Source organism: Notamacropus eugenii, chromosome 2, assembly GCF_028372415.1.
Source record: "Notamacropus eugenii isolate mMacEug1 chromosome 2, mMacEug1.pri_v2, whole genome shotgun sequence".
Classification (NCBI taxonomy): domain Eukaryota; kingdom Metazoa; phylum Chordata; class Mammalia; order Diprotodontia; family Macropodidae; genus Notamacropus; species Notamacropus eugenii.
The window spans coordinates 466,808,332-466,832,584 of NC_092873.1; the positions used below are offsets into that span (position 1 = coordinate 466,808,332).

The 24,253-nt window shown below is 35.7% G+C and overlaps 1 protein-coding gene across 6 annotated transcripts in view; it reads right to left on the reverse strand.

Annotated features, from left to right (window-relative positions):
- Positions 1-24,253, reverse strand: part of RALGPS2 (Ral GEF with PH domain and SH3 binding motif 2) — a 254,358-nt gene that overhangs the window by 100,302 nt on the left and 129,803 nt on the right. For 4 of the 6 annotated variants that reach the window (XR_011975647.1, XM_072648541.1, XM_072648539.1 and 1 more), the window contains exons 5-8: positions 21,483-21,566; positions 16,154-16,243; positions 8,603-8,695; positions 651-777 (exon numbers count right to left, since the gene is read on the reverse strand). Coding sequence is in view for 5 of the 6 variants with exons in the window: in XM_072648541.1 (XP_072504642.1) it covers positions 651-777; positions 8,603-8,695; positions 16,154-16,243; positions 21,483-21,566 (394 nt within the window). In the remaining variant the exon portion in view is untranslated. The remainder of the gene's footprint in view (positions 1-650; positions 778-8,602; positions 8,696-16,153; positions 16,244-21,482; positions 21,567-24,253) is intronic. The other 2 variants (XM_072648542.1, XM_072648543.1) reach the window with 2 other exon arrangements.

Genomic DNA, 24,253 nt, shown 5'->3' on the forward strand with positions numbered 1-24,253 from the left:
CATTTTCTAAAAGAAGACAGTACATAGAGGGAAGAGAAGTAAATGAATATCTTTATATTACTCTCTATATATGAGAAATTAAATGATTTTTACACATATACTACAAATTTTAGAGCTAACGTTTATAAAGCACTTAAAGGTTTTCCAAGGACTCTCCATATGCTGTCTCATTTAATCCTCACAAAAACACTGAGAGATACACTTTATGGAGGAGCAAACTGAAACTGAGTTGAGGTTACTTGCCAAAGGTCATATAGCTGGCAAGTGTCTAAGTCTAAGTGACTCCAAATTAAACACTTGCATCACCTGGTGCTTCATTTTATAAGAAAACCTTAGTCTGCACATAAATTTAAGTGCAATAACTATTTAGAACATCCTTACTTCAATGGAGAGTATACAATATGTATATCATCAACTTTATTGAAAACAAATGTATATATACTTTATGACTTTGCAGGTGAAATATAAAACTGGGAATTCACTGGTAAGAAATACTTAAAAAACAGACATTAGGTTTTTAGTTTATTTAGAATACTATACAAGAAAATTTTAATTTAAAATAAGCAAAATTTCCTTATTTTTTATTTTAATATACTGAACAAGTCAGAACATAACTAAGAGGCAAGCGTATGAGTAAAATAACATCTTACCTAAATATGGAATGCAAGGTGTCATCTTCAAGCTACTAATATAGTCTCTCAGTCTTTTGTAATTATCTTCTTTACTCATAACATATTCCAATTTTTCAAAAGTAGTTTTATCTTTTCGACTCAATAACTAAAACAGAAAATCATAAAGATATTGATTATATAATGAATTTTATATTTATTGATGCTTTCACTTAAGTATCAACTAGCCTGAATATACAATAATTTTCAATGAGCAAAACTATAATTCTCATTATATTGCATAATTTCTCATCTTTGACACAAAGGTTATATTTTTTCCTTGTCATATTCTTTTAAGGTGTCATACTATTAGGGTTAAACATTCTATTTTATAAATTTTTCAGAAAATGGCCAAGAAGAAAAGCAGAATTATATGACTGTCAACTTTTGGACTGTAAATATTTCTGGTTTTTCTTGACAGACTAATTTGTTAATACCCTTATCTTTTCACAGTTGGATAGCAAGTTTAGGAATATCTTACTTTTGCCAACGATTGCTAGGAAACACTGATACATTGAACAAAAAGTTCAAGGTTTAAAAAAAGAGTCTAAAACTGGGATTCTCATGACTCCTTTACACTCTTAAAACTTATTGAAGATCCCTCCAAATACCTTCTGTATATGTGGGTTACGGAGATAAAAATATTTTATAAAAACAATTTTGACCTGGTAGATGCCCTGAAAAGGAAACCCCCAGAGTCCCTTGGAAAATGGAACATACTTTCAGAATGGTTGTTCTAGAGAATTTTATATTATGTAGCTGTTGTTCTGACTGGCCACATGTCCACGGGATTTTCTTGGCAAAGATACCAAGAGTGGTTTCCCATTTCCTTCTCCAGTGCACCGGGGACCTAGCTAATTGGGTAACTCAGCTTGTCCTCTCCTCCTCTCCAAAGGAAGGTAAATTTTGATGGCCAGAAACTGTCCAGTTAACTTGGGGTTTACTAGCTAGATTTTCTTCCTTCCTTCCTTTCTTTTTCTTTCTTTCCTTCATTTCTTTCCTTCTTTCACAAAACCTTAAACCCAGTCCACTCTGAAGCTTGTAGATTGGACAACAATAGGTCCCTGCCCAAGCTCCACTTAATGGCTGTATTTTGGGCCCTCCTGGCTTAGAGCGAATGTCAATGGTAACTGTTTCTCTTCAGAACAGCAACCCTGAGGGATCTTCCCCTTCCAGCTTGATTTCTTTTCTTTTTTTCTAATTAAAGGGGCCATCACTTGACTTACTTCTTAAAGAGGCCAATTCGGTGAATGGGCCTTACCTCACTCTAAGTGAGTACCTGAAAGGGCCTTAACCTAAAAGGGTCAGGGTCTCCCACTGCATCCAGGGCCATCTTCAGTCATCCTGATGAATATCTGCTCACTGGATCCAGATGGCTCTGGAGGAGAAAGTGAGGATGGTGACCTTGCCCAGCAAGGTCCCTCACTCAAATCAAAGTTAATTGCAAGTCATGGCATCATTTCCCTGACGTCATGGTCCTCTTTGAAAACAAAGGCCAAACACAACCTCCAGCGGACTCATCTGTCAGGCAGAGGTCAAGTGATGCAATTGCCTATGGTCACAGAGCTAATAAATACATACGGCTGGATTTGAACTCAGGTCTTCTTAACTGCAGGCCCAGTGTTCTATTTACTGGGCCATCAGCTGCCTCTTTACATTATAAGTTGAAGTGAAGATTCTGGGAAGATAGCAGAGTAGGTCAGAAAACTTTTGGCTCTCCAAATTTCCAATACAAAATAAGGCAGAGCACCACCTCAGAGCAGCAGAAATAAACAGAGATTAAAGCAGTTGTCCTCTTAAGACAATCTGAGAAGACCCTAGGAAAGACTCAACCTCAGGGCTGAGTGAAGTGCAAATACCTTCAGGCCAACTCTTCAGAATCAACAAAGAAGCCCTGGGTTGAGACGCAGGCTTAGCCTCAGAAACTTTTATCTCAATAAACAGTGTGAGGATCTGGCAAATCGAGTTAGGAGAAGACTGAAAGGGATGTTAAGAACAGCTGTGATGACTACTAGACAAGTCCTGGGCTGCGGCTGTAGGGAAAAGGAGCTAGCACACAGTTGGAGAGCGCAGTAGCAAGGGGCTATGGGCACCAGCAGGAGAGCAGGGTCCTTGGTTGTAGTTTCAGGGTAGAGAGGGCAGTTGGAGTTTACAGCTACTGCAAGGAGCAAGATCATCTGTGGAACAGTGTGGCTGGGGGTCCTAGCCATGGCTTAGTAGTGAGGGGAGGCCCCAAGATAGACCTAAAAAAGTAGCTGTAAGAAGGACCTTTGACTTGGGGCACCATTTCCCATATCTTGTGACTACAACTTGATTATACTAATAGCTGCTATAAACAAAATAAAACAATAAATAAATAAAGATTAGCAAGCAAAGGAGAAAGAACCCAACTATAGATAGTTATGATTGGGATAGAGAAGATCTGGATTAATATTCAGAGGAAGGTAATGGAGCTAAAAAAGCCATTCTCCTTATTTAATGAGATGTCAAATGGTTCCAAGCACAAAAACACATCTTGGAAGAATTTAAAGAGGACTTTAAAAATCAAATAAGAAAGAATGAGGGAAAAGTAGGAAAAAAAATAAGAGCAATCCAAGAAATTGAATAAAATTATGAAAATAAAGTCAACCAACCTGTAAATGAGAATAAAAAACTTAAGGAAGAAAATAATTCCTTAAAACTAGAACTGGGCAAGGAAAATACTAATGACATTCTAAGACACCAAGAAATCATAAAACAAAATCAAAAGAATGAAAAAGTAGAAGAGAATTTGAAACATCTCATCAGAAAAACAACTGATCTGGAGAACAGACTGAAGAAAAATGATCTAAGAACAGTTAGACTACCAGAAAATTATGATAAAAAAAAAAAGAATCTTGGTACAATATTAAGAGAAATTACCAATGAAAATTGCCCTGAAGTTCTAGAACAAGAATGCAAAGCAGAAATAGAAAAAAATCCAGCCACCACCACCTAAAAGAGATCCTAGGAGGAAAACTTACAGGAATATCATAGTTAAGTTTCAAAACTCCCAAATTAAGGAGAAAATATTGGAAGCAACTAGAAAAAAAAATTTAGTATCATAGAGCTACAATAAGGATTATACAAGACCTAGCAGCTACTATGCTGAAGGACCACAGGTCTTGGAATACTTACTGTATTCTATAAAGAAAAAGAACTGGGATTACACCTAAGGATAACTTACCCAGCAAAGCATAATTGTGAATGAAAAAAAAAAGACATTTAACAAACTCAAAGACTTTCAGGTTTCTGTAACAAAAAACCCAGAACTTATGGGAAATTTTGCATCTAACATTCAGGAGAAATATAAGGAAAATGCTAAGGACTAATTAAAAAAGGGACTCAATAAAGTTAAATTTTTACTTCATATATGTGACAATATCAGCAGCACTCTTATGACTGTCATCGTTATTTGTGTATTTTGAAAGAATGGTGTGGGCTGAGCTGAGTATGATGGGGTGATTCTCAAAAAAGGCAGGGAGAGACAAAAAGGAGTAATTATCTTATACAAATGAGGCATGAAAGGAAGAATGGATACAGAAGAAGTTAGAAGGGGGAAGGGAGGGTGGGTGTTGCTGAAACCTTACTCTCCTCTCACTGGGAATGGGTTAAAGAGAGAAAAACATATAAATCTAGACAGGCATAAAAGTCTTCTAAATTCTGAAAGAAATAAGAGGGCAAGGGGATAGGGTCGGGGGAGAGAAATGGGAGGGGGACTGCTAGAGAGGTGCTTAGGTTAAGGAATAGATAGGTGGGCAAGGTAGCAGGTAGAATTAAAGTAGTGGAGTGAGGAAAGATAGAGTAAATGGGGTGAGATGGACAGAGAGGAAAATGTACCACAAGTAATAGTAGCTCAGAATGTGAAAGGGATGAATTTACCCATAACACAGAAATGGATAACAGATCAAACATTTAAATTCAACAATATGTTGCCATCAGGAAACATTATAAAAATGAGATATATACACACACAAAGAAAACATGATTATGAGCAGGAGTAGAATTTATTATGAAAAAAATAGGGCTAGTAATCATGATCTCAGACAAAGCTAAAGTTAAAATAGATTTAATCAAAAGTGAAAAATAGAGAAACTACACTATTGTTTTAGAACATTTAAAGTACCCAGACAGTATAAAAAAACCTGAATGTATACCTGGCAAAACAGATACACAGGAATTATGAACATAACCATAAAAGACTTTTTATACAAATAAATTCAGATTTAAATAATTGAAGCAATAGTTATTGTTCCTGGATAGGTAAAGTCAATATAATCTTTAAAATGACAATTTTACATAATTAGTTTATTTACTTAATGTCATGCCAATTAAATGACTAAAAAATTATTTTACTGTATTAGAAAAAAATAACAAAGTTCATTTGGAAGAATAAAAGGTCAGGAACTTGAAAGAAACCAGAAAAAAAGACGTAAATTAGGTAGATTCAGCAGTATCAACCCTTAAAACTACAAGGGAGAACACTGTTGAAATGTAAAAAAAGGATAATTCTGATTATTTAAATTAAAATTTTCTTGTATAAATAAAATCTACTACAAGCAACAATAGAAGAAATGCAGAAAACTGGGGGAAAACTTTCATAGATAATCTCTCACTGTGTTGGAATTTTGCTGTGGTGTAGGAAATGATGAGCTGGTTGATTTAGAAAAACATGGAAAGACTTGGACCTATGAAGAAAGATGCTATCCACCTTCAGAGGAACAGATGACAGGCAGAAATAAACACAGGAAGTCTTACATATATGTATATGAGTATGTATGTGTATTTTAATTGATATCTATGTATATGTATACATGTATCCATGCTTAATTGTAGCCTTCTTTAGAATAAGAGAGGAGGGGAAGGGAATAAAGTAAAAAATACACAACAGAAAACAAAAGAAAACCAACAAGGAAGAAAAGAAAAGCCAGGCAGGCAGCTTTGAAAACAATGGCATTTATTATGCAGGTTTTCTTAAAATGGGAATTTTATTGTTTTATATTGAATCCTCTCCTGTAAGTCTGCTGTGTACATGGAAATTTTTTTCCTTTTCTATTCTGTATATAAGTTTGAAATAGTAAAACATGAAAGCATAAAGTGAATACATAAATAAATACTTCATGAGTCGGAGTTAAACACCCCTAACCAATACATAATACAAGGAGAAAAAGTGATGAATCATATTCTCAAATCAAAGATATGTTTAAAGTAATATAACCCTACCTCTGCTTTTTTCCTAAACCAATAACTTGAAAGAGTTGCTTAGAGTAGCCTTGAAGAACAAGGAGGGTAGGAATGGTGGGAGTTTTCCAGCTGAAAGGAAAAAGTTGAAAGGCTAGACCACCTATGTCCTATTGATAACTGAAACATATACAGGAACCAGATAACATCTGATTAAAGTTATGTTGAGACATGTCTTTGTTAAGTTCAATGCTTTGCTGCACTTTGGTACTAGGCCAATAAAAACACTGATAAATATATCATAAGGTCAAATTTGGAAGGAATCTTAGAGGTCATTAAGTCCAACTCATTCATTTTACAGAAGAGGAAAGGTTTGAGGTAAGATCTGAATCTAGCTTTTCCTGACTCTAGGTCCACTACTTTATCCAGTATACTACATGGCTTTATTTTAGATAAAATAAATTGCAGCATTTTCCAAATAAAAAATTAAGGAACAACATCATAAAATCAACTAATAATAGAGAAATCTAATTTTATAAAACCTATGAGGTAAATTACTCAAAAAAATTTAGAAAATACTGTCACACACAGCAGGCATTTAATATTTGCTGAGCTGAAGTTATTTGAAATAGGAGGCAATTCTGCATTACATGAAACGCACTAATGTAAATGTAGAAAATATAAAATTCAATGCTCTAGCATCTTAATTTTATTTTGCTCATTAAAAATTGGAATATGATGTGTCACGGAGAGAATATTTTATATTCTACAGTCAGAAGATCTATGTACTTTGGACCAGAACGTGAAAACCTCTGACCTTCAATTTCCTCATCAGTAAAATGAAGCAACTGAACTAGATGATTCAAATTAGCCAATGCTAATATTCTAGGGTTATACTGCCATATAAAATGTTACCAAGAAATAGCATATGACAGCACTTTAGTCTCATAGCCAGAAAGACCTGAGTTCAATCTTGTTTTTGACACACAGAATCCGTGTGACCATGGGCAAGTCATTTAAATTCTTAGTATTTCATATGCAAATTTCAAAACAAAAACTTGTGAGCAGCTGATTTATATCAGTTGGTCTTAAGAGACATGGTTTTACTAGTAAAAATAAAATCTGAGTTATAAGTAAAGTATTGCCTAAAGAAAAAGAAAAATTGCCATCTTAATCAGAAGTACTTTTTTGATACTTTTTGAATTCTCTACCTTCCCAAAAGTAATATCTCAAAAACTTGCACAACTGAAAGAAAATGGGTATGGGGAGGGAAGAAAGATTGATAATTTTCTACTGATTAATATGAAACATTAAATTGTTAAACAACAGTTACGTGTATGTAACAAAATTCTGCTGGGAACCATTTTTCCAAAAGTAATCAACAGATCAATAACAAACTAAAGTTAATAAACTTGGATTCTTATCCTAGTGCTGTCACAAATTAGTTGTGACTTTGTCATAACACAATTCCTGGGCTTCAATTTTTCCTGATGTAAGGTTATTTTTGAAGAGATAATTTCAAAGATCCCTGGCTTAACCTACACAATTAGGAAAATTCCATCAGAAGATGATATAGGTTTAAAGAAAACCTGAATATTTTATGTAACTACAAAGTCACTTTAAACTATCTTTTCTATAAGTTAATAAATTACTTCTGACACTAAAATACATTTATAGATACTTTAAAGTATACATAGCACTTTGAATACGTTAACTCACATCACCTTCACAACACACCAATGAGGTAGATAAGTAAAGTAAACCAAGGCCTCAGAAAAACCAAGTGGCTAGAAACTGGGGATTGTTTTATTCACAGTATTTGTATTTTATTCGTAGCATTTGTACCTAGAAACCAGAGTAGAGAAGGCGTTGCATAAATATTTTCCGATTGACTGTGTGCTCAAAGTCACACATCAAGTGAACATTAGAGAAGACTGATCTGAACCCAAGTCTCTGCTCATTATAAAACCAGCAGTGTGCTTCAATGAACAAGTTTTTATTAAGTGCTCAGTATGCAGCAGCCTGTGCTAAGCACAGAGGATGCACAAAAAGGCAGGAACAATGACTGCCTTTAGCATTTATATAGTGTTTCAGGAAGCTTACAGTCTAATGGAGGAAATAAGTGAACAAATAGACCAAAGACACACACAGAGGAGGTGGAAAGTAGCCTTTGAGGGGGAAGGCTCTAGCAGCTGTAGACTCCAAGAAAGGCTTCCTGCAGAAGGTAGCATATGCTACAGCAGAAGTCTGGAAGAAAGTCAGGGATTCTATGAAGCAAAGATGAGGAAGGAGAGCTTCTCGGTCATGAGGAAAAGCTGATGGAAAGGCATGGAGACAGGAGATGGACTGCTGAGCTCAAGGAACAGCAAAGAAACCAATGTAGTTAGATGACAGAGTGCTTGGAGGGGTATCAAGCGTAAGAAGACTGATACCCCAAGGTACGAGATCATGGCAGGCCTTGGTTCCTCAAGCTTATTAGAGCACAAGCTCTGCAAAGTCCTTGTCAAGTGAGAAGAGTTTCAGGTAGAAGTCATTCATATGTCTATTTCCAAGGGCCTGTGTAGCTGAAGACCAGAGCCATATCACTAGTGGGCCACAGGGTGATGAAATTTTAGGGCAAACAAATGTCTCAAAGACCATCTCTTAAGTCAAGAACCGATCAATGGAGGGAGCAAGCAGGCTGATTAAATCACAGATTATTGAAATATTGAAGTATAGTTTTAAAAAATACTCACTGCCCATGTTTTAGTTAGTCTGAAGATGGGGGCACTTTGTAAACCAGACACCACTGCCATAAGTGCATGGAGGTTATTTAATTCATACAATTTCTGAAAAATAAAAAAAAAGAATTGAAAAATAAATGGCATCAATAAAACCATTTAAAATCATATACATTAAAAGATTTAGACAAATATCATTTGCTTTGCAGTTTAAAATTGTAAAGCTTCCCATTTTCTTAGTGGAAAAAAGGCCATCTGATAAAATATAGCATATTTATAACCAATCAATAGTCACCAAAACATAGAAATACATAGAAAATTCTTCAAAAATTGAAGGGCACAAACAAAAAGGGTAATTCTGTCACAGTATTAAATTTAATAAATAACTTTAAAAAACAAAGTAACAGAAACTCATGGTTTTCTATAAAATCTTTTTTGTTGTTCTTTGTAAACTAGAATATTTATTGACAAGTTCATGATTTTAGTTGAAAAAAAAAAACTCTTAGCAGGTGATGCAATCTTTAATTACCTGGTAATGTAATATTCTAGCACCATACCAAAATAAGGATAGGAGCCAGAGAATTGAAAAAGATCTCAAAAGATAGCAAGTGAATTTTTAAACCCTGTTTTCTTGTCAAGGGTCTCCAGAAATAGAAAATCTACCACCTCAATTGTTTCCCCATTGTGGGTGCTCAGAAGAATTTACTGATTTAAATTATATTTTCTCAATGTAGAGAGGTAAGAGTCTGTAGCAAGACAGAGAGTTCGCCTGGAAGCCAGGAGGGCCTGGCTTTATTAAGTACCTAATCTATGCCAAGTATTATGGAAAGCGCTGATAATAAAAACAAAGGGAAAGGATAGTTCTTGCTCCCATGGAACTCAAAGTCTAATGGGGAAAGACAACACATAAACAATAATACACCAAAAAGCTAGGCAAAAAATAAGTTGGAAATAATCAACAGATTTAATCATCAGATTTAAGGGGCATCAGGAAAGGCTTCCTAAAGAAGATAGGATTTTAGTTGGGAGGTGGGGTGATAGAGAACATTTCAAGTATAGAGGACAGCTAGAGAAACTGCCTAGATCTGAGAGAGAAGAGTATCCTGATGGAAAAGGAGCAAGGAAGCCAGTGTCACTGGTTCACAGAGTATGTTGGGGAGGAAAAGAAGGTATAAGAAGACTGAAAAGGTGTGGTTGTGAAAAGGGCTTTGAATACCAAAGAGAGAATTGTATGTTTCATGATGGAGGTAACAGGGAGCCATTAGAACTGAATAGGAGAATGATATGGTCAGAGTGGTACTTTAGGAGGATCAGTTTCACAGCTGAGTTGAAGATGGACAGGAATGGGAAGAAACTTATGATAGGGAGACTGACAGGTTATGGCAATTGTACAGCTCTGAAGTGATGAAGGCCTGCAGTAGGGTGGTGGCCAAAGAAGGGGACGTAGGCAAGAGATATTAAAGAGGTAAAATCAACAGGATTTGAAAACAAATTGGATTTGGGGAGTAAGAGAAGAGTTGGAGATAAAGAATTGTCATCTAGTTTGTAAACCTGGGTGACTAGGAGGATGATTGAGGGGTATCTTTAATAGTAAAAGGGAAGTTAAGAAGAGGGGAGCCTGGTTTTGAGGAAAAGATAATGAGTTTAGTTTTGGACATGATAAGATTAGGATAGCACATCCAGTATGAGATGTCTGAGAAGCATTTGGAGATTAAGGACAAGAGGTCAGAAGACAGTTGAGGGGTTGATAATTTGAAGATTAAAGACAGGAGGTCACAAGACGGTTGAGGGGTTGATAAAAAGATTTGAGAATCATTAGTTTAGAAGAGAAAATTAAATCCTTGGCAGTTGATGTAATTACCAAGTAAAATAGCAGAGAGAAAAAAGAGAAGAGAGCCCAGTCTAGAGCCCAATAAGATACCCACCTTAACAACAAATCCTTTCTTAATGTCTTAGCACCAAGTCAACTCTAAAACACCATAGGTAAGCATACAATCTACTGTATTATGCATCACCTGAGAGTTCCATCCCAGGTAACTCTATGGAATGGAAGGGAAGGGAATAAGCATTTATTAAGAGTCTCTTATCTGCAGGCATTTTGCCAAGTGCTTCACAAATATGATCTTCTTTGATCCTCACAACAACCCTGGAAAGTAGATGATATATTATCCCCATTTTACAATTAAAGGAACTGAGGCAGAGAGCAGCTAAAGTGACTTGCCCAGGATCACACAGTAAGTATCTAAGGTCTGATTTGAACTCAGGTCTTCCTGACTTCAAGCCCACTGTTCTACCCACTGTGCCACCAGCTGCCTTTACTTGATAAATCCCATTAGAAATACGAATTTATTAGGGGTAATGCCTATTAAGGAATGTCATTTTCTGACTGAACAGAATTAAATAAAACAGGGCAAAATGAAATATATATGAAATTTTGTAAATATGTATTTTGAAGTAGTTTATAAATGAAGTATTTCTTCTCCTGTTTTTGTAATGTCTACATTTCATAGTTCAGAACCTGTTATCAGACACAAATTCTCATCTATAAGACAGTAGTAAATTAATACATACTCAATGGAATCAATCTCATCAATTTGGATATTTAGTCCCTTGGTGCAGATTTCTTATTATTTTGTATGATTTTTACCCAGATCCTCTGGTAAAGCTGTAAAAGAATCTAAGGTGCTAGAGGTTTAATTCTAGATCTCTTTAAATTGAAAGGCAACTTGTTACAACAAAAGACCAAACTTTATGTCAGAAAGACCTGGGTTCAAATACCCCTTGAGATACTTGCTAGCTATGTAGCTCTGAGCCTTGATTTTGTCATCAAGATAAGGCTAACAATACCTATAGCACTCTCCTTGCAGAGTTACTGGGAGAAACAAATGGAGTGTATGAAAAGTACTCTGCAAACCTCAAGGCAACCATCTAAACACCATTGTTACTACTCTCAATAAGCGCAGTACACCATTTCAGCTTTCTATTCAATATGCCTCACTAATTAACGATGACATTCTTTTCAATTCATACATTTCCTGAAAATGACTCCTTATATCACTTCTTATGTGTATTCAGCATGGATACAATGATGTAAATCTCCTCCATAATATGAATCTTTGATGTCCTCTTGGTCACTCACAATTTTCATTCTCTGAAGATTATACTGGCTCCACATAATTTGCAACCTTATGGAATTCATGAGATAAAACTGTTGTTCAAAAAAAAATATGGATTTTTGTGTCAAGGAAAAGTTCAGGATCCTTACTGTGGTCAAGAACACTATCTTATCCATCACCCAGATTGACAATTTCAGAGTCATCCTCCTTATTACTTCACTCAGTTCACATATTCAGTTGCCAAATCAGCATTAAAAATGTCAAAGAACTTTATATATGAACCTGGAAGTAACTGGCAACTAATAGAATTGACTGAATAAAAAGTTCAGACCTACCTTTAGGAAATTCACTAGGAGTCTATGTGAGAATAGAATGCAGAGCGGAGAGACTTGAGGCAAGGAAACAAATTAGAAGGCTCTCTCAGTAGTTTAAGGTCTGGGGTAGGTAATGAAAGACTGAACCAGGACAGTGGTTGTTATTTAAACTGAGAGAAGGGGAAAGGGGTTACCAAGTTTTTTTGGATTTAACTATCACTTTTATGCTGACAACTCTTTTTTTCTTATTTACTTATTTTTATTTGAATCACTATTTTATTTGTTTTTAGTGTTTTACACTCACTTCCAGTTATCTCCTTTCCCCCTCCCTCCCCACGATGGCATGCAATCTTATATAGGTTCTACACATATATCCTATTAAACACAATTTCACCTTAGTCATGTTGAATAGAAGAATTAAAATGAATGGAAGGAACTACAAAACAAAACAAAACATAATACAAAAGAAAATGGTCTGCTTCATTCTGCGATCCAATTCCATAGTTCTTTTTCTGGATGTGGAAGGCATTTTTACGCTGATAATTCTCAAATCTACTTATTCAGTCTTAAACTTTCTGCTGACCTTTCAGTCTTATATCTCCTACTGCATGTTGGCTATTCAGCTGTTTCAGTCATATCTGACTCTTTGTGACCCCATTTGGGGTTTTCTTGGCAAAAATACTGGATTGGTTTGCCATTTCCTTCTCCTGCTTATTTTACGGGTGAGGAAAGTGAGGTAAACAGGGTTAAGTGACTTTTCCAGGGTTACACAGCTACTAAGTATCTGAGGCCTGATTTGAACTCAGGAAGATGAGTCTTTCTGACTACAGGCCCAGTGCTCTATCCATTGTCTAGTTACTTCCTAGGACTATTATGAGGATCAAATCAAACTATGTAAAGGGTTTTGCAAATTTAAAGCATAAACTCTATCTAGCCTTTATTACTGCTGCTGTTGTGACTGTGGCTGGTTTCTCTGGGGAGGTAGGCATATCTTTCTTTTCCTTTCCTCCCTCCACCCAATGAAAAGGCAAGAAGTACGATACCCATTATACATATAAAGTCATACAAAACACACTTCCACATTAGTCATGTAGTGGGGAAAAAAAAAAGAAAGCGAAAGAAACTATGCTTCAATCTGCACTCAGTATTCATCAGCTTTCTCTCTATAGGTGGATAGCATTTTTCACGGCAAGGCCTTTGGAATTATCATGGATCAATGTACTGATCAGAGTACCTAAGTCTTTTACGGTTAACTGTCCTTACAAAACTATATGGCTGTTATCTCTGTACAATGTTCTCCTAATTCTGCTCATTTTGCTTTGAATCAGTTCATAAAGGCTTTTCTGAAACTACCTACTTCGTTATTTCTTATAGCACAATAGTATTCCATTACAATCATATACTACAACTTATTCAGTCATTCCCCAAGTAATGGACATCCTCTCAAGTTTACAACTCTTTGCCATTACAAAATGTGCTGCTGTATTTTTTACATATGAATCTGTTCTCTTTTACTTTGACCTCTTTGGGATGTAATCTAATAGTTGTTTTTTTATTTTTCTTTTAAGCTTTTGTTTAGTATTTTATTTTTCTCCAGTTACATGTAAAAACAATTATTAACATTCGTTTTTAAAACGTTGAGTTCCAAATTCTCTCCCTTTCTCTCTTCCCACCTCCCTCACCCCATTGAGAAGGCAAGTAGTTCCACGTAGGTTATACATATGTAGTCATGAAAAATATTCATAATAGCCATGTTGTGAAAGAAAACATAGAAAAGAAAAAACTCAAGAAAAGTAAAGTAAAAAAGTATATTTCAATCTGTACTCTGACACTATCAGTTCTTTCTCTGGGAACAGATAGCATTTTTCATCATAACTTCTTCAGTGTTGTCCTGGATTATTGTGTTGCTGAGAACAGCTAAGTCACTCATGGCTGATCATTTTACAATATAGCTATTGCTTTGTACACAGTACATTTCACTTTGCTCATGTAAGACTTTACAGGTTTTTCTGAGAGCATCCTGCTCATCATTTCTTATAGTTCCATCATAATCATACACCACAACATTCCCCAACTGATGGACATCCCCTCAACTTCTAATTCTTTACCCGGAGAAAAGAGCTGCTTAAAATACTTTTATACATACAGGTCCTTTTCCTTTTCGTTTTTTATCTCTTTTGGGATACAGACTTAGTAGTGGTATTGTTAGGTCAAAGGGTATGCAAGGTTTTATAGAGCTTTGGGAAGAGTTCCAAATTACTCTAGAGAATGATAACCTAATAGGTGCTCTACCAACACTGCAATAGTGTTCTTATTTTTTCTTCCAGTATTTGTCATTTTTTCTTTTTGGTCATGTTAGTCAATCTGGTACGTGTGAGTTGGTACCTTAGCCTTGCTTTAATTGTTCTCTAATTATTAGTGATTTAGAGCATTTTTTCATATAATTATTGATAGTTTTGATTTCATCTTCTGAAAATTGCCTGTTCTGGGGAATGGCTCTTACTTTTTATATGACTCAGCTCCCCTACATATTTGAAAAATTAAGACCTTTATCAAAGAAGTTTGTTGTAAAATTCTCCCCCTCGCTCCCACCCATTTCCTGCTTTTCTTCTAATTTTGGCAATAGAGGAAATTGAGTATTTCTGCTGAGCTCTCCTAACCAAAACCTCTAAACAATTTTTAAAAAATTCCTCAAGTCAAATTCTGAGTGGGATATATAACAGCAACAACAAAAATCACAGTATTTCTTTTTACTAGCCCGGGATAGCTTAGAAGAACTAAAAGATCTGGTCTTATCTCAAAGGGTCATAGAATCCTACATTTTAAGCTGGAAGTAATCTTAAAGGCCATCTACCTCAACTCTTTTATTTTACAGATGGGGAAACTGAGGCTCAGAGAGGTTAAGTTTATTTGCAGGAAGTTATACAGAAAACAACTGACAGAATGAATTTGAACCCAAATTTATCTGACTTCAAATCCAGTGAGCTTTCTCATTTAATTTTATTTGAGTAAAACTATTACTTTTACTGAACTTGGAAAAGATCTGTGCATTCAGTAACAATATTAGTTACCACATAGTTCTTTTAAAAGTGTACTTTTATACAACAAAATAAAATGTTTTAAAGTCATTTCATGGTGAAAAGGAAACACATGACTAAGTCTTTGAATTAAAATGGAGATTGATAATGCTCATTAATAAAATTAGGATTAAAAAAATACAAAACTACATGAATTCTGTAGTACTATACAAATCAAACTACCAAAAGAGGACTCCATAATATGGGGGAAAAAACCCAAAATTAATTTTCAGGAATAAGATATCTAGAATCTCAAGGGAAATGATGAAAAAAAAAAAATAGACATGAAGGGGTAGACTAGCACTTCCAAACTTCAAATTATACTATATACTAGTAATCATCAAAATTATCTGTTATCAATTTAAAAGTTAAAAAGCAGATGAGTAAAATAGGCTAGATATCAAATTCAATAACCCAACTGGTCTCCTAAAAATACAGCTTACTGGGAAAGCATGAAAAAAGGTGGCAGAAATTAGGTTCCAGCCAGCATCTATGCTATACATGGTAGAAAAAGCTCAAAATGGAGACACAACCTGAATGTTACAAAGGTCAGATCATTTTTTAAAATGGAAGAAAATCAAATCAAGTTACTTCTCATAGTTAAGGCAAGGGGCTATGTTAACTAAACAAGGAATAGAGGCAAACACAAAAGATAAAAGGTTATTTTGATTATATGAAAAGTTACTGCATCAACAAAAATCAATGAAAATGAAAGGAAAAGTTTTCAATCAGGCGAAAAAATCTTTGCATCCCTATGTCTCTGATAAGTATCTGATATCCAAGATATCTAGGGAGCTACCATAAATATGTAAGACCAAGATTTAGTTCTCAGGGCAAAGAAAGATAAAGGGAATAAACAAACACTTCTCAAAGAAGAATTTCCAATGATTTAAAAACATATATAATAATAACCATGAACAACAATCAAATAGACATTAGGCCTAATCACTAAAACAAAAAGAGTTGAATTGGAAATGCTTATCTAGAAACATTTCTAAGATTCAACTCATACATAAGGAAACCCTCACATAAGTCCCAAAGCAAAGAAAGATTCCTTACCTTAGCAGTTTTAATATAATGACTCAAAACTTCTGCTCTGATTTTTAATGTCTGTGCATGAAGGATCTCTCGAACTACCCAAAAGCTTACCTAAAACAAAAACAAGAATAACTGAAGGGAAAGGCTCTTTGTTCAGCTCATGTAAAAATAAATCCCAAAAACTTATCTACTCCCTAAATAATGGTATGATCTAATATAAAAAGCCCTGTACTTGTCTGGGGTCAGAAGGTCTGTGTTTGAATTCTTTCTGCTTTATCTACTTCATTCATAGATTTACCACCCTTGGATTATAGATTTAGAGAGGAAAGGGATCTCAGAGGCTGTTCAGTCCAGTCCACTCATTTTACAAGTGAAGAAACTGAGGTCCCAATAGATTAGGTGATTTTCCCAAGGTTATGAAATCAGTCTTTAAGGTGAGATTGAAGCTAGGTCCTCTGATTCCAGACAGTGCTCTTTTCAATGTACTACATGGCCTTCCTTGTTAAAAGCAGTAGTATTAGTAATACTAATAATGATGATAGCAGCTAGCATTTATATAGCACTTCAAAGTTTGCAAAGTGCCTGATAAATATTACCTCATCCTATCTTCACAATAATCCTCAGTGGAAGGTTCTATTATTATCCTGATTTTATAATCAGGAAATAGACAGCAATTAGGTGATTTGCTTCGAGTCCCACATTAAGTATCCTGAGGCTGAATTTGAACTCTGATTTTCCTGACTCCAGGTCCAATGCTTTATCTACTGTGCTCCTTAACTACCTCTAGTCAAGTAAGATAATGTATACAAAAGCTGTTAACTGCAAATCATAATTGAAACATGATATACTAAAGAATTAGAGAATCTCAAAGCTGGAAGAGACTTTAGCAACCATTAAGTTTCAACCCACACCTGACCAAGAATCCCCCCTCTACTTCATCAATGAGTAGTCATCCAGTTTGTGGTCAAAGCCTCCAATAAGGAGGAACCCACAATTCCAAGGCAGCCCACTGTGATCTTGCATTGCTCTCCTAGAAAGGTTTCCCTCACATTGAATTTAAATTTGCCTCTTAGCATAGCTCCTAGTTTTTCTCTCTAGTGTCAAGTAAAATAAAAGTGGCGCCAAGAAGAAACCTAATCCCACTTCCACGCATCCTCCTTCCTAATTTTTCCTTCTTTTAGTTCCTTCCATCAATCCTTAAATGGCACAGTCACAAGGCCCTGACACAACCTGACTACTCTCCTCTGGATGGTCTACAGATTATCAATGTTTTCCCTAAAGTTCAGTATTCAGAAATGAACACAATAATCCAGATATAACATGACAATGGTATGGTAGATTGGGACTATCATCTTAATTTTTCTAGACTAGAGGTGATAAACCCGCAGCCTTGAGGCTACATGAGGCCCTCTGGGTGTCAAGTTTGGTCTGGATTCAGTCAAGGGCTGCCCTTGAGGACCTTGAGGTTCCCCACCCCTGGTCTAGACACTACACCTTTCTTAATGTAGTTTAAACTCTTATTAAATTTTTTTGGCTACCCTAGCATAGTCTGTAATCATACTGCGTTTGTAATCTACTGCAACACTCTTCAAATGAACTGTGGGAACTGCTGTCTAGTTATATCTCCCTTGTACTTCTGAGGCAGATTTTTTTGAGTCCAAGTATGGAATTTTACTTTAAACATCATTAAATTTTAAAAATGATTTCACTCATGCTGAGATGCTTTTGGATGTTTACTGTCATCCAGCTCATTACCTATCCCTCTCATCTTTTTGTCATCTACAAATCTGATAAAACTTTTAATCAACTCCTTTATCCAAGAATTGTTATTTCTGTATCATTTGGTCATTGTTGAAAACTTTGCTCTTCTCTGTATCTCAAACAGAAGTCAGATTGAAAATTTACGTATGACTTTTTCCCTACATTTTTCAGGCACCCACTCAACTCTGATGCTTCTTCCATTTCTTTACTGCTATAGGACACCTTTCATACCTTAAATCGAAACTTTTGCATATGTATTCATTTAGACATCTTTCATGTAGACTACTACAACCTCCTTTGAGGTGTCCTTTTTCTTAGTCCCAGGAACCAAAGTTGTTACGACTATTCAAATCAAGGTCTTATGGCCTTCTCATCCTGAAACCTCCACCCCACTGGTGAGCTCCTCCTAGAGCTTCCATTATGAGGACAAGGCCTCAGGACAGCCATCTTTTACTTTTTTGGCTGTGTCTCTGTGTCCCAGAGATGAATTCCTCTCAGGGTTTTCATTCTGGGGAGGGACCCAGGCCACCATCCTTCATTACTACCCTGTTTCTGCTGCTCCCCACTTTCCTGACTTTGCCAACATGCTCCCATGTGGATACTTCCCTCTGTAACTCCCTTTTATGTGTTTTCCCCTATATGAATATAACCTACTTAAGGGGAGGGAATTTCTTCCTGCTTGTAGCAGAAAGAATCCCCAATACTTAGTACAGTATCTGGCACACAGTAAACAATAAATGCTTGCTGACTGACATCTCATATATACTGTATTATAGAATTCAAAATTATTTAGTAAAGCTGAATAATACTACAATTTTCCAAATATTTTCAAACATTAATATTAGCTCATTGAGTGATGGATAAGTATGTTAAAGGAAACTTAGGTGATTTTCCCAAGACAACAAAGTAAGGTCATTTGCTGAATATTAATTGTAAATTTCCTCTTCCAAGTTTTAGTCAAAAAAGTAAAACTGGAAGGAACTGTACAGGTAATCTAATCTAACTCCCTCACTTTACAGATGAGGGAACTGAGGCCCAGAGAAAGGAAGTAAAATGACTTGCCCAAGGGCGTGTCAAAGTTTTAGCCCATATTCTGACCGCCAGGAGAGCTCCCTCTCCATTGCACCATGGTCACAATTGTTTGTAAGTTGTTTAGTTGTTTTAACTCCATTTGGGGTTTTCTTGAAAAAGATATTGGAGTGGTTTGCCATTTTTCTCTCCAGCTTATTTTAAAAATGATGAACTGAGGCAAATGTGGTTATGCGACTTGCCCATGATCACATAGCTAGTAAGTGTCAGGTTGACTCCAGGCTAGATGCTCTATACGCTGTGCCACCATATGCCCATGATTATCCTTACTCTGGCTTAATAATAACTGAGATATATAAGATATGTGAGATATATAATAAGTGAGATAAGCAAGTTATGAGTACTATGTTACTCCAATATAGTTTTAAAATGAAAATAAATTTGCCAGGAGACAGTCATTAAAACCAAAGAACGGGAAATAGATTTAACAAGTCATTTCACTTGTTCTTCTACAATTTTTATGGTCACTATAAAATACTAAAAAAGACTTCTATTTTAGCATGAAATACATCATTATTGTTTGAAAAGCTCCATAAAGACAGTTTAGATAACAGAAGTTGACATAGCAGATATGAAAACAATTCAACAGTATAAAGGGAATCACAGTCCAGTCACTCAGCCCAAGGTGTATAAAAGCGCTTCCTGACAGTACCCAAGACCTGGGCAAAGATGCTCAACTCTAGGGGCTTAATCAAAAGTCTCTTATCTTCTATCAGCTGTTTCTTTTCCATGGATCACTTCCTAAGAAGCACACTGTCATCGTATGATGTCTTTAGGAGTTACTGAAGATTGCACACACATTCTCAAAGGACTGCAAGCTGTCATATTTTTGGCATTGTGCGTTTTATTGTGCTTTCGTGATTTCCTGAGTTACCAAAGTTGCATGCTGCCATTTCTTATTCTTTTCAGGCAGGATGCTTTGAGAAGCCACTTACTCTTATACTTCTCTCTGGAGTGTATAACATCCTGTGCATTAGGGAAGCCAGATAGCAAAATTTCTAAGCACTGTCTAGCAAAAGTTGAGGATGAGGCCTCTCCTGTAAGTAAAGCACAAGACCCTTACAGAATGTAATTTGTAGCATTTACTTTGGCTATAAAAGACGTCGTATTTAAAAGTTAAGTCAGAAAGGGAACAAGCCTTTTTAAGGCACCTATTACGTGCCAGACACTGCACTAAGCTCTTAACAAATGTTATCTCATTTTATCCTCACAACAACCCTGGGAAATAAATGCTATCATTATCATCTCATTTTATAGTCTAGGAAAGTGAGGCAAAAAGAGGTGAAGTAAGCTGCCCAGAGCTGTACAGCTAGTGACTGTTTAAGGCTGGATCTGAACTCAGATCTTCTTAACTCTAGACCCAGGAGACTCTCTACTGCACTGTCTAGTGGCCTTTTATGTCTCCGGTTACTCTAAGACAATATACTACCACATAATGGGGGGGAATGGAGAAGGTGGCCCTGGTTTTTGATAAAATAAAATCTGAGAAGATACTAGCATCATCTAATTAACACCTGATACATTACAAAATTCTGGATGAGATGCCTGCCCTGAATCTCCAGCTAAGGAGGCGCTTGAAGTCTTGTTTTAACACCGCGTTACCTCAAGCATAAACTTGTGCCACAATCTGAACAGTGTTACAGCAAGGAGTCAATATAAGGTCAGCTAGCCCCTGTTCTCAACAAACTCCTATTCTAATTGGGAGGACACAAAATACAGAGGAGCATTTGACTGAAGGGAAGACGGTAAAGCCTAAGATGTTCTGAGGGTTCAGCAACATCAAGGCCCAAGGCTCTTCAGGTTGTCACTGAAGGCTGAAATCTGCACTGCACAGGAACAAGGCTGACTGATAGTAAGACCTAGTAGTCCTCCATTTTACTGGAAATTGGTGATTGCCTACTCATCTCTGCAGTGTAAAGAATCATGTTCACTCCCCAGGGTGGGAAGTCTGGCCCAGCACCACTGTGACCAGTGGTCCTGAGTCTGAGTGAAGTAGGGTTCTAGGTTCCTTCCCACAGAAGGGAGATTTTGTGGGAGGGCTTCAATGCCCTCTAGAAGGAGAAAAGGATGTAAATTGGAGATTAAATTAAAAGCAGTAGACAAAGGCTCTAGTTCCAGCCCCTGAATTAACTAATTGTGTGGCTAATGTCCCATCCAATTCTAATGTTTACATATTAAAGTGAATGAGAGATGTTAATATTCTTGGGACTCAGGGTATTTGAGCTTTATGTATCGAGAATTATAACTAAAGGAGAAAAGAGAAACAAGACATTTCATCTTCTATAAAATTTTAGGTTCTGTAATAGCTCATCAATTTAAATTTTTCTAGAAAATACTTTTGAATGAGATGATGCTAGAATAGTACATTCTGTAAAAAGAAGATGCCATTTTAACGATATTTATTTTTAGGGAAAAGCTCAACAAACACTTCTTAATGAAAACTTTCACTTCAAAGAATTACATTTTTGAAAAATGTATCATCATTTTAGGGAAGACTTACATGATTAAATCTTCTTGTGAAGGCAACTGCATTTGGTGCAGAACTATATTTCTCTTTTTTATTCCATCCACAACTTGAAAGCTCCTGAAAAATTAATGATAATTTGATATATATGAATTAAATAGGTAGAAGATTTTCTTGCTACAATAATAAGGGTCAAAAAGTTGCAACACAGAAGCATGATATACACACATATGCACATATAAATATAACCTTTTTAATTCTCCTTCAACCACAATTTAGAATGAACAGTTAAAATAATGAATTTATTTAATACTGTATCATCATGATTGAATTCAACAAATTCAAAGGGATAATTAATTTTCTAATTTTACTAGATACTATGTCAGATTTATTTCCTCTATTTTTGTCTTTTTATGCTTCTTATTTCTAAACTACCATTTTCATTTGTAAAATATAAATCCATACTTTAAGTTGTTAGTTTATTGTGTTATAGATTTAGAGGTGGAAGAGACTTCAGAAACCAGTCTAACCTCTTTATTGTACAGATCAAGAAACTGAGGCACTATATTAATTTTTTACATACTCATACATACACATATATATACATACACATATATATGCATACACGTGGGCCAGTAGCATATTACCAAATAGTTTAGTGTATTATTTATGCATTTTAAATTAATCATTAAACACCTCAGTGTAAAATAAAAATTCCAAGTAATGTAGCGTATATACATTTTCTAAATTATTTATCCCTATAGGATATACTTAGGCCTAGAGAACTTATATAACATTTAGATGAAATCCTGAATAAAAAGAATACAGAAAGTTTAGAGAACATTCCTAAAGCTTTGTTTAAACTTTAAGGAATAAAACCTGTCAACAAGTCACTGCAATGATATAAACTAAATTATTTCAAGGCTTATTTCCATAAATGAAGTCCATTTTTTTTTTTTAACATTTTTGTTTCCTCACACATGGGCCTTCCAGCAACTTACCCCTCTACTCAGGAATTTTAATGGTTATCTAGACCTATTTATATGTATATGTATCAATGTGCTTTCTAGCATCAAGCGTGTGATGATTTTATTTCTGCAACAGCAAAATGACTGCTGCATTCCAAGAGGCTGATCAGCTTCCTGGACAAAGTAAAGATACTCATGACATCCCTTCTCCATAGTCCAGGTGGTTCAACAGAATGAAGCTTTCCTAAAGAAAACAGAAGCTAGATTTTGTTGGGGGAAAAAGGTGTCTAAAGTCCAGGTTGTAAAACAGCTCGTCAAAGCTCTGGAGAAGAAGAAGGGTTCTTGGAGAAAGGGAGGAAAAAGTACAGCTGTACACTGAAAGCTTTAAAAACAATGAGGATCTTCCTAAAGAGAGAGACATGTTCTAAGGAAGAAAGTACTTGTTTTTCAAAGAACAATGTTGAAGAGCCACAGAAGCTGTCACACACAATAGGCACAGAAAGAGAAAAGCTGGCAATGCCCTGGCCCTGTACTGAGACAGCTACTTCTTACTCTAGTAACAACAGAGATGCAAGATGCTTTCACTAGGCATGTATCAAGAAGAAGACAAATACACAGAGGAAGAAGGGGTCTCCATATCTTGCTCAAGCTGAAATCACTTGTCATGGTCTCAATACGGATACTGATAGGCATGGGAGCTTTGTCCTACTCCATTTTTGGACACTGGCCGGTTTGTCCCATCTTAGGTAGCCTCATGGCCCTCCATTTCCAAAACTCACCATATTGGTACTGGCCCAGCTTTATTCCTACTGCAGTTCAGAACTCCTAAACTCAACTGATCCACCAGCCCCAGCCTCCCCTTGCCCAACCGCTTCTTGGTATACTTATATTTTATTCGCCTCTTTACACTATAATTCTACCAGCCTACATGCTGCTCTTCACATACAACATACAATTCTGGGCCTTTGCACTGGCTAGAAGGAATGTTTCTGTTCCTCACCAAAGCTTCTTAGCTTCATTCAAGATTCAGTTCAAATCTTACCTTCTGCAGGAGGCCATTCTGAGTTGTCACTCCCCTATCCCTTCCTACTAGTGCCTTCTCTCTTCAATTACCTTCTATTATATTATAAATATCTTATATGTACACAGTCATTTGCATCGTTTTCCCCTCTATAATGTGAGTTTTTTGAGATTAACTACCACATTTTAGCCTTCCTTTGTATTGCCAGAACTTAACAGAGTTTCTGACACATAAATAGTAAACACTCAGTAAGTGACTCTAACTAAACAACTTGTCTCAGAAATAAAGCCATTCTTCAAAAGATCAAAGAACCAAAGGAACATTTTATTCTAGATAATTTGTAACAGGTAGGAACAGAGGCAGAAATAATGGGAAGGCTGGCAGGGAATGGAGGGAAGAGAGAACATTTCATTCCTTTCTTGAGTTTGTGATAGAAAAGGAGAGGAAACTTGGAATAATATGACATGAAACTTAAGATTTTTGGAAAGCAGACTTCAGAGGATAACAATAATAAAATAGGATCTGACAGACTAAAATTTTAAAGAAGTCAACTCAAGATGGATAGGAGTTGCTCAAGAATGAAATTTTGAGATACAAAAGAAAGAAAATTCTACTGAGGAGAAAAATGTGTCCTATCCAAAATGTGATGTGTCTGAATACAATCAACGTACATTTTAAAAAGAAATATATATAGAAAATGAAAGCAAGAGCAGGTTAACAGAAGATTTCAAAAAGGTGTCAGGAGTACTAAAAATTTAGAATGAGTTGAGGCTAATGAGGAATGTTAGGTACAAAAGATTTTTTTCTGGTGGCTTGTT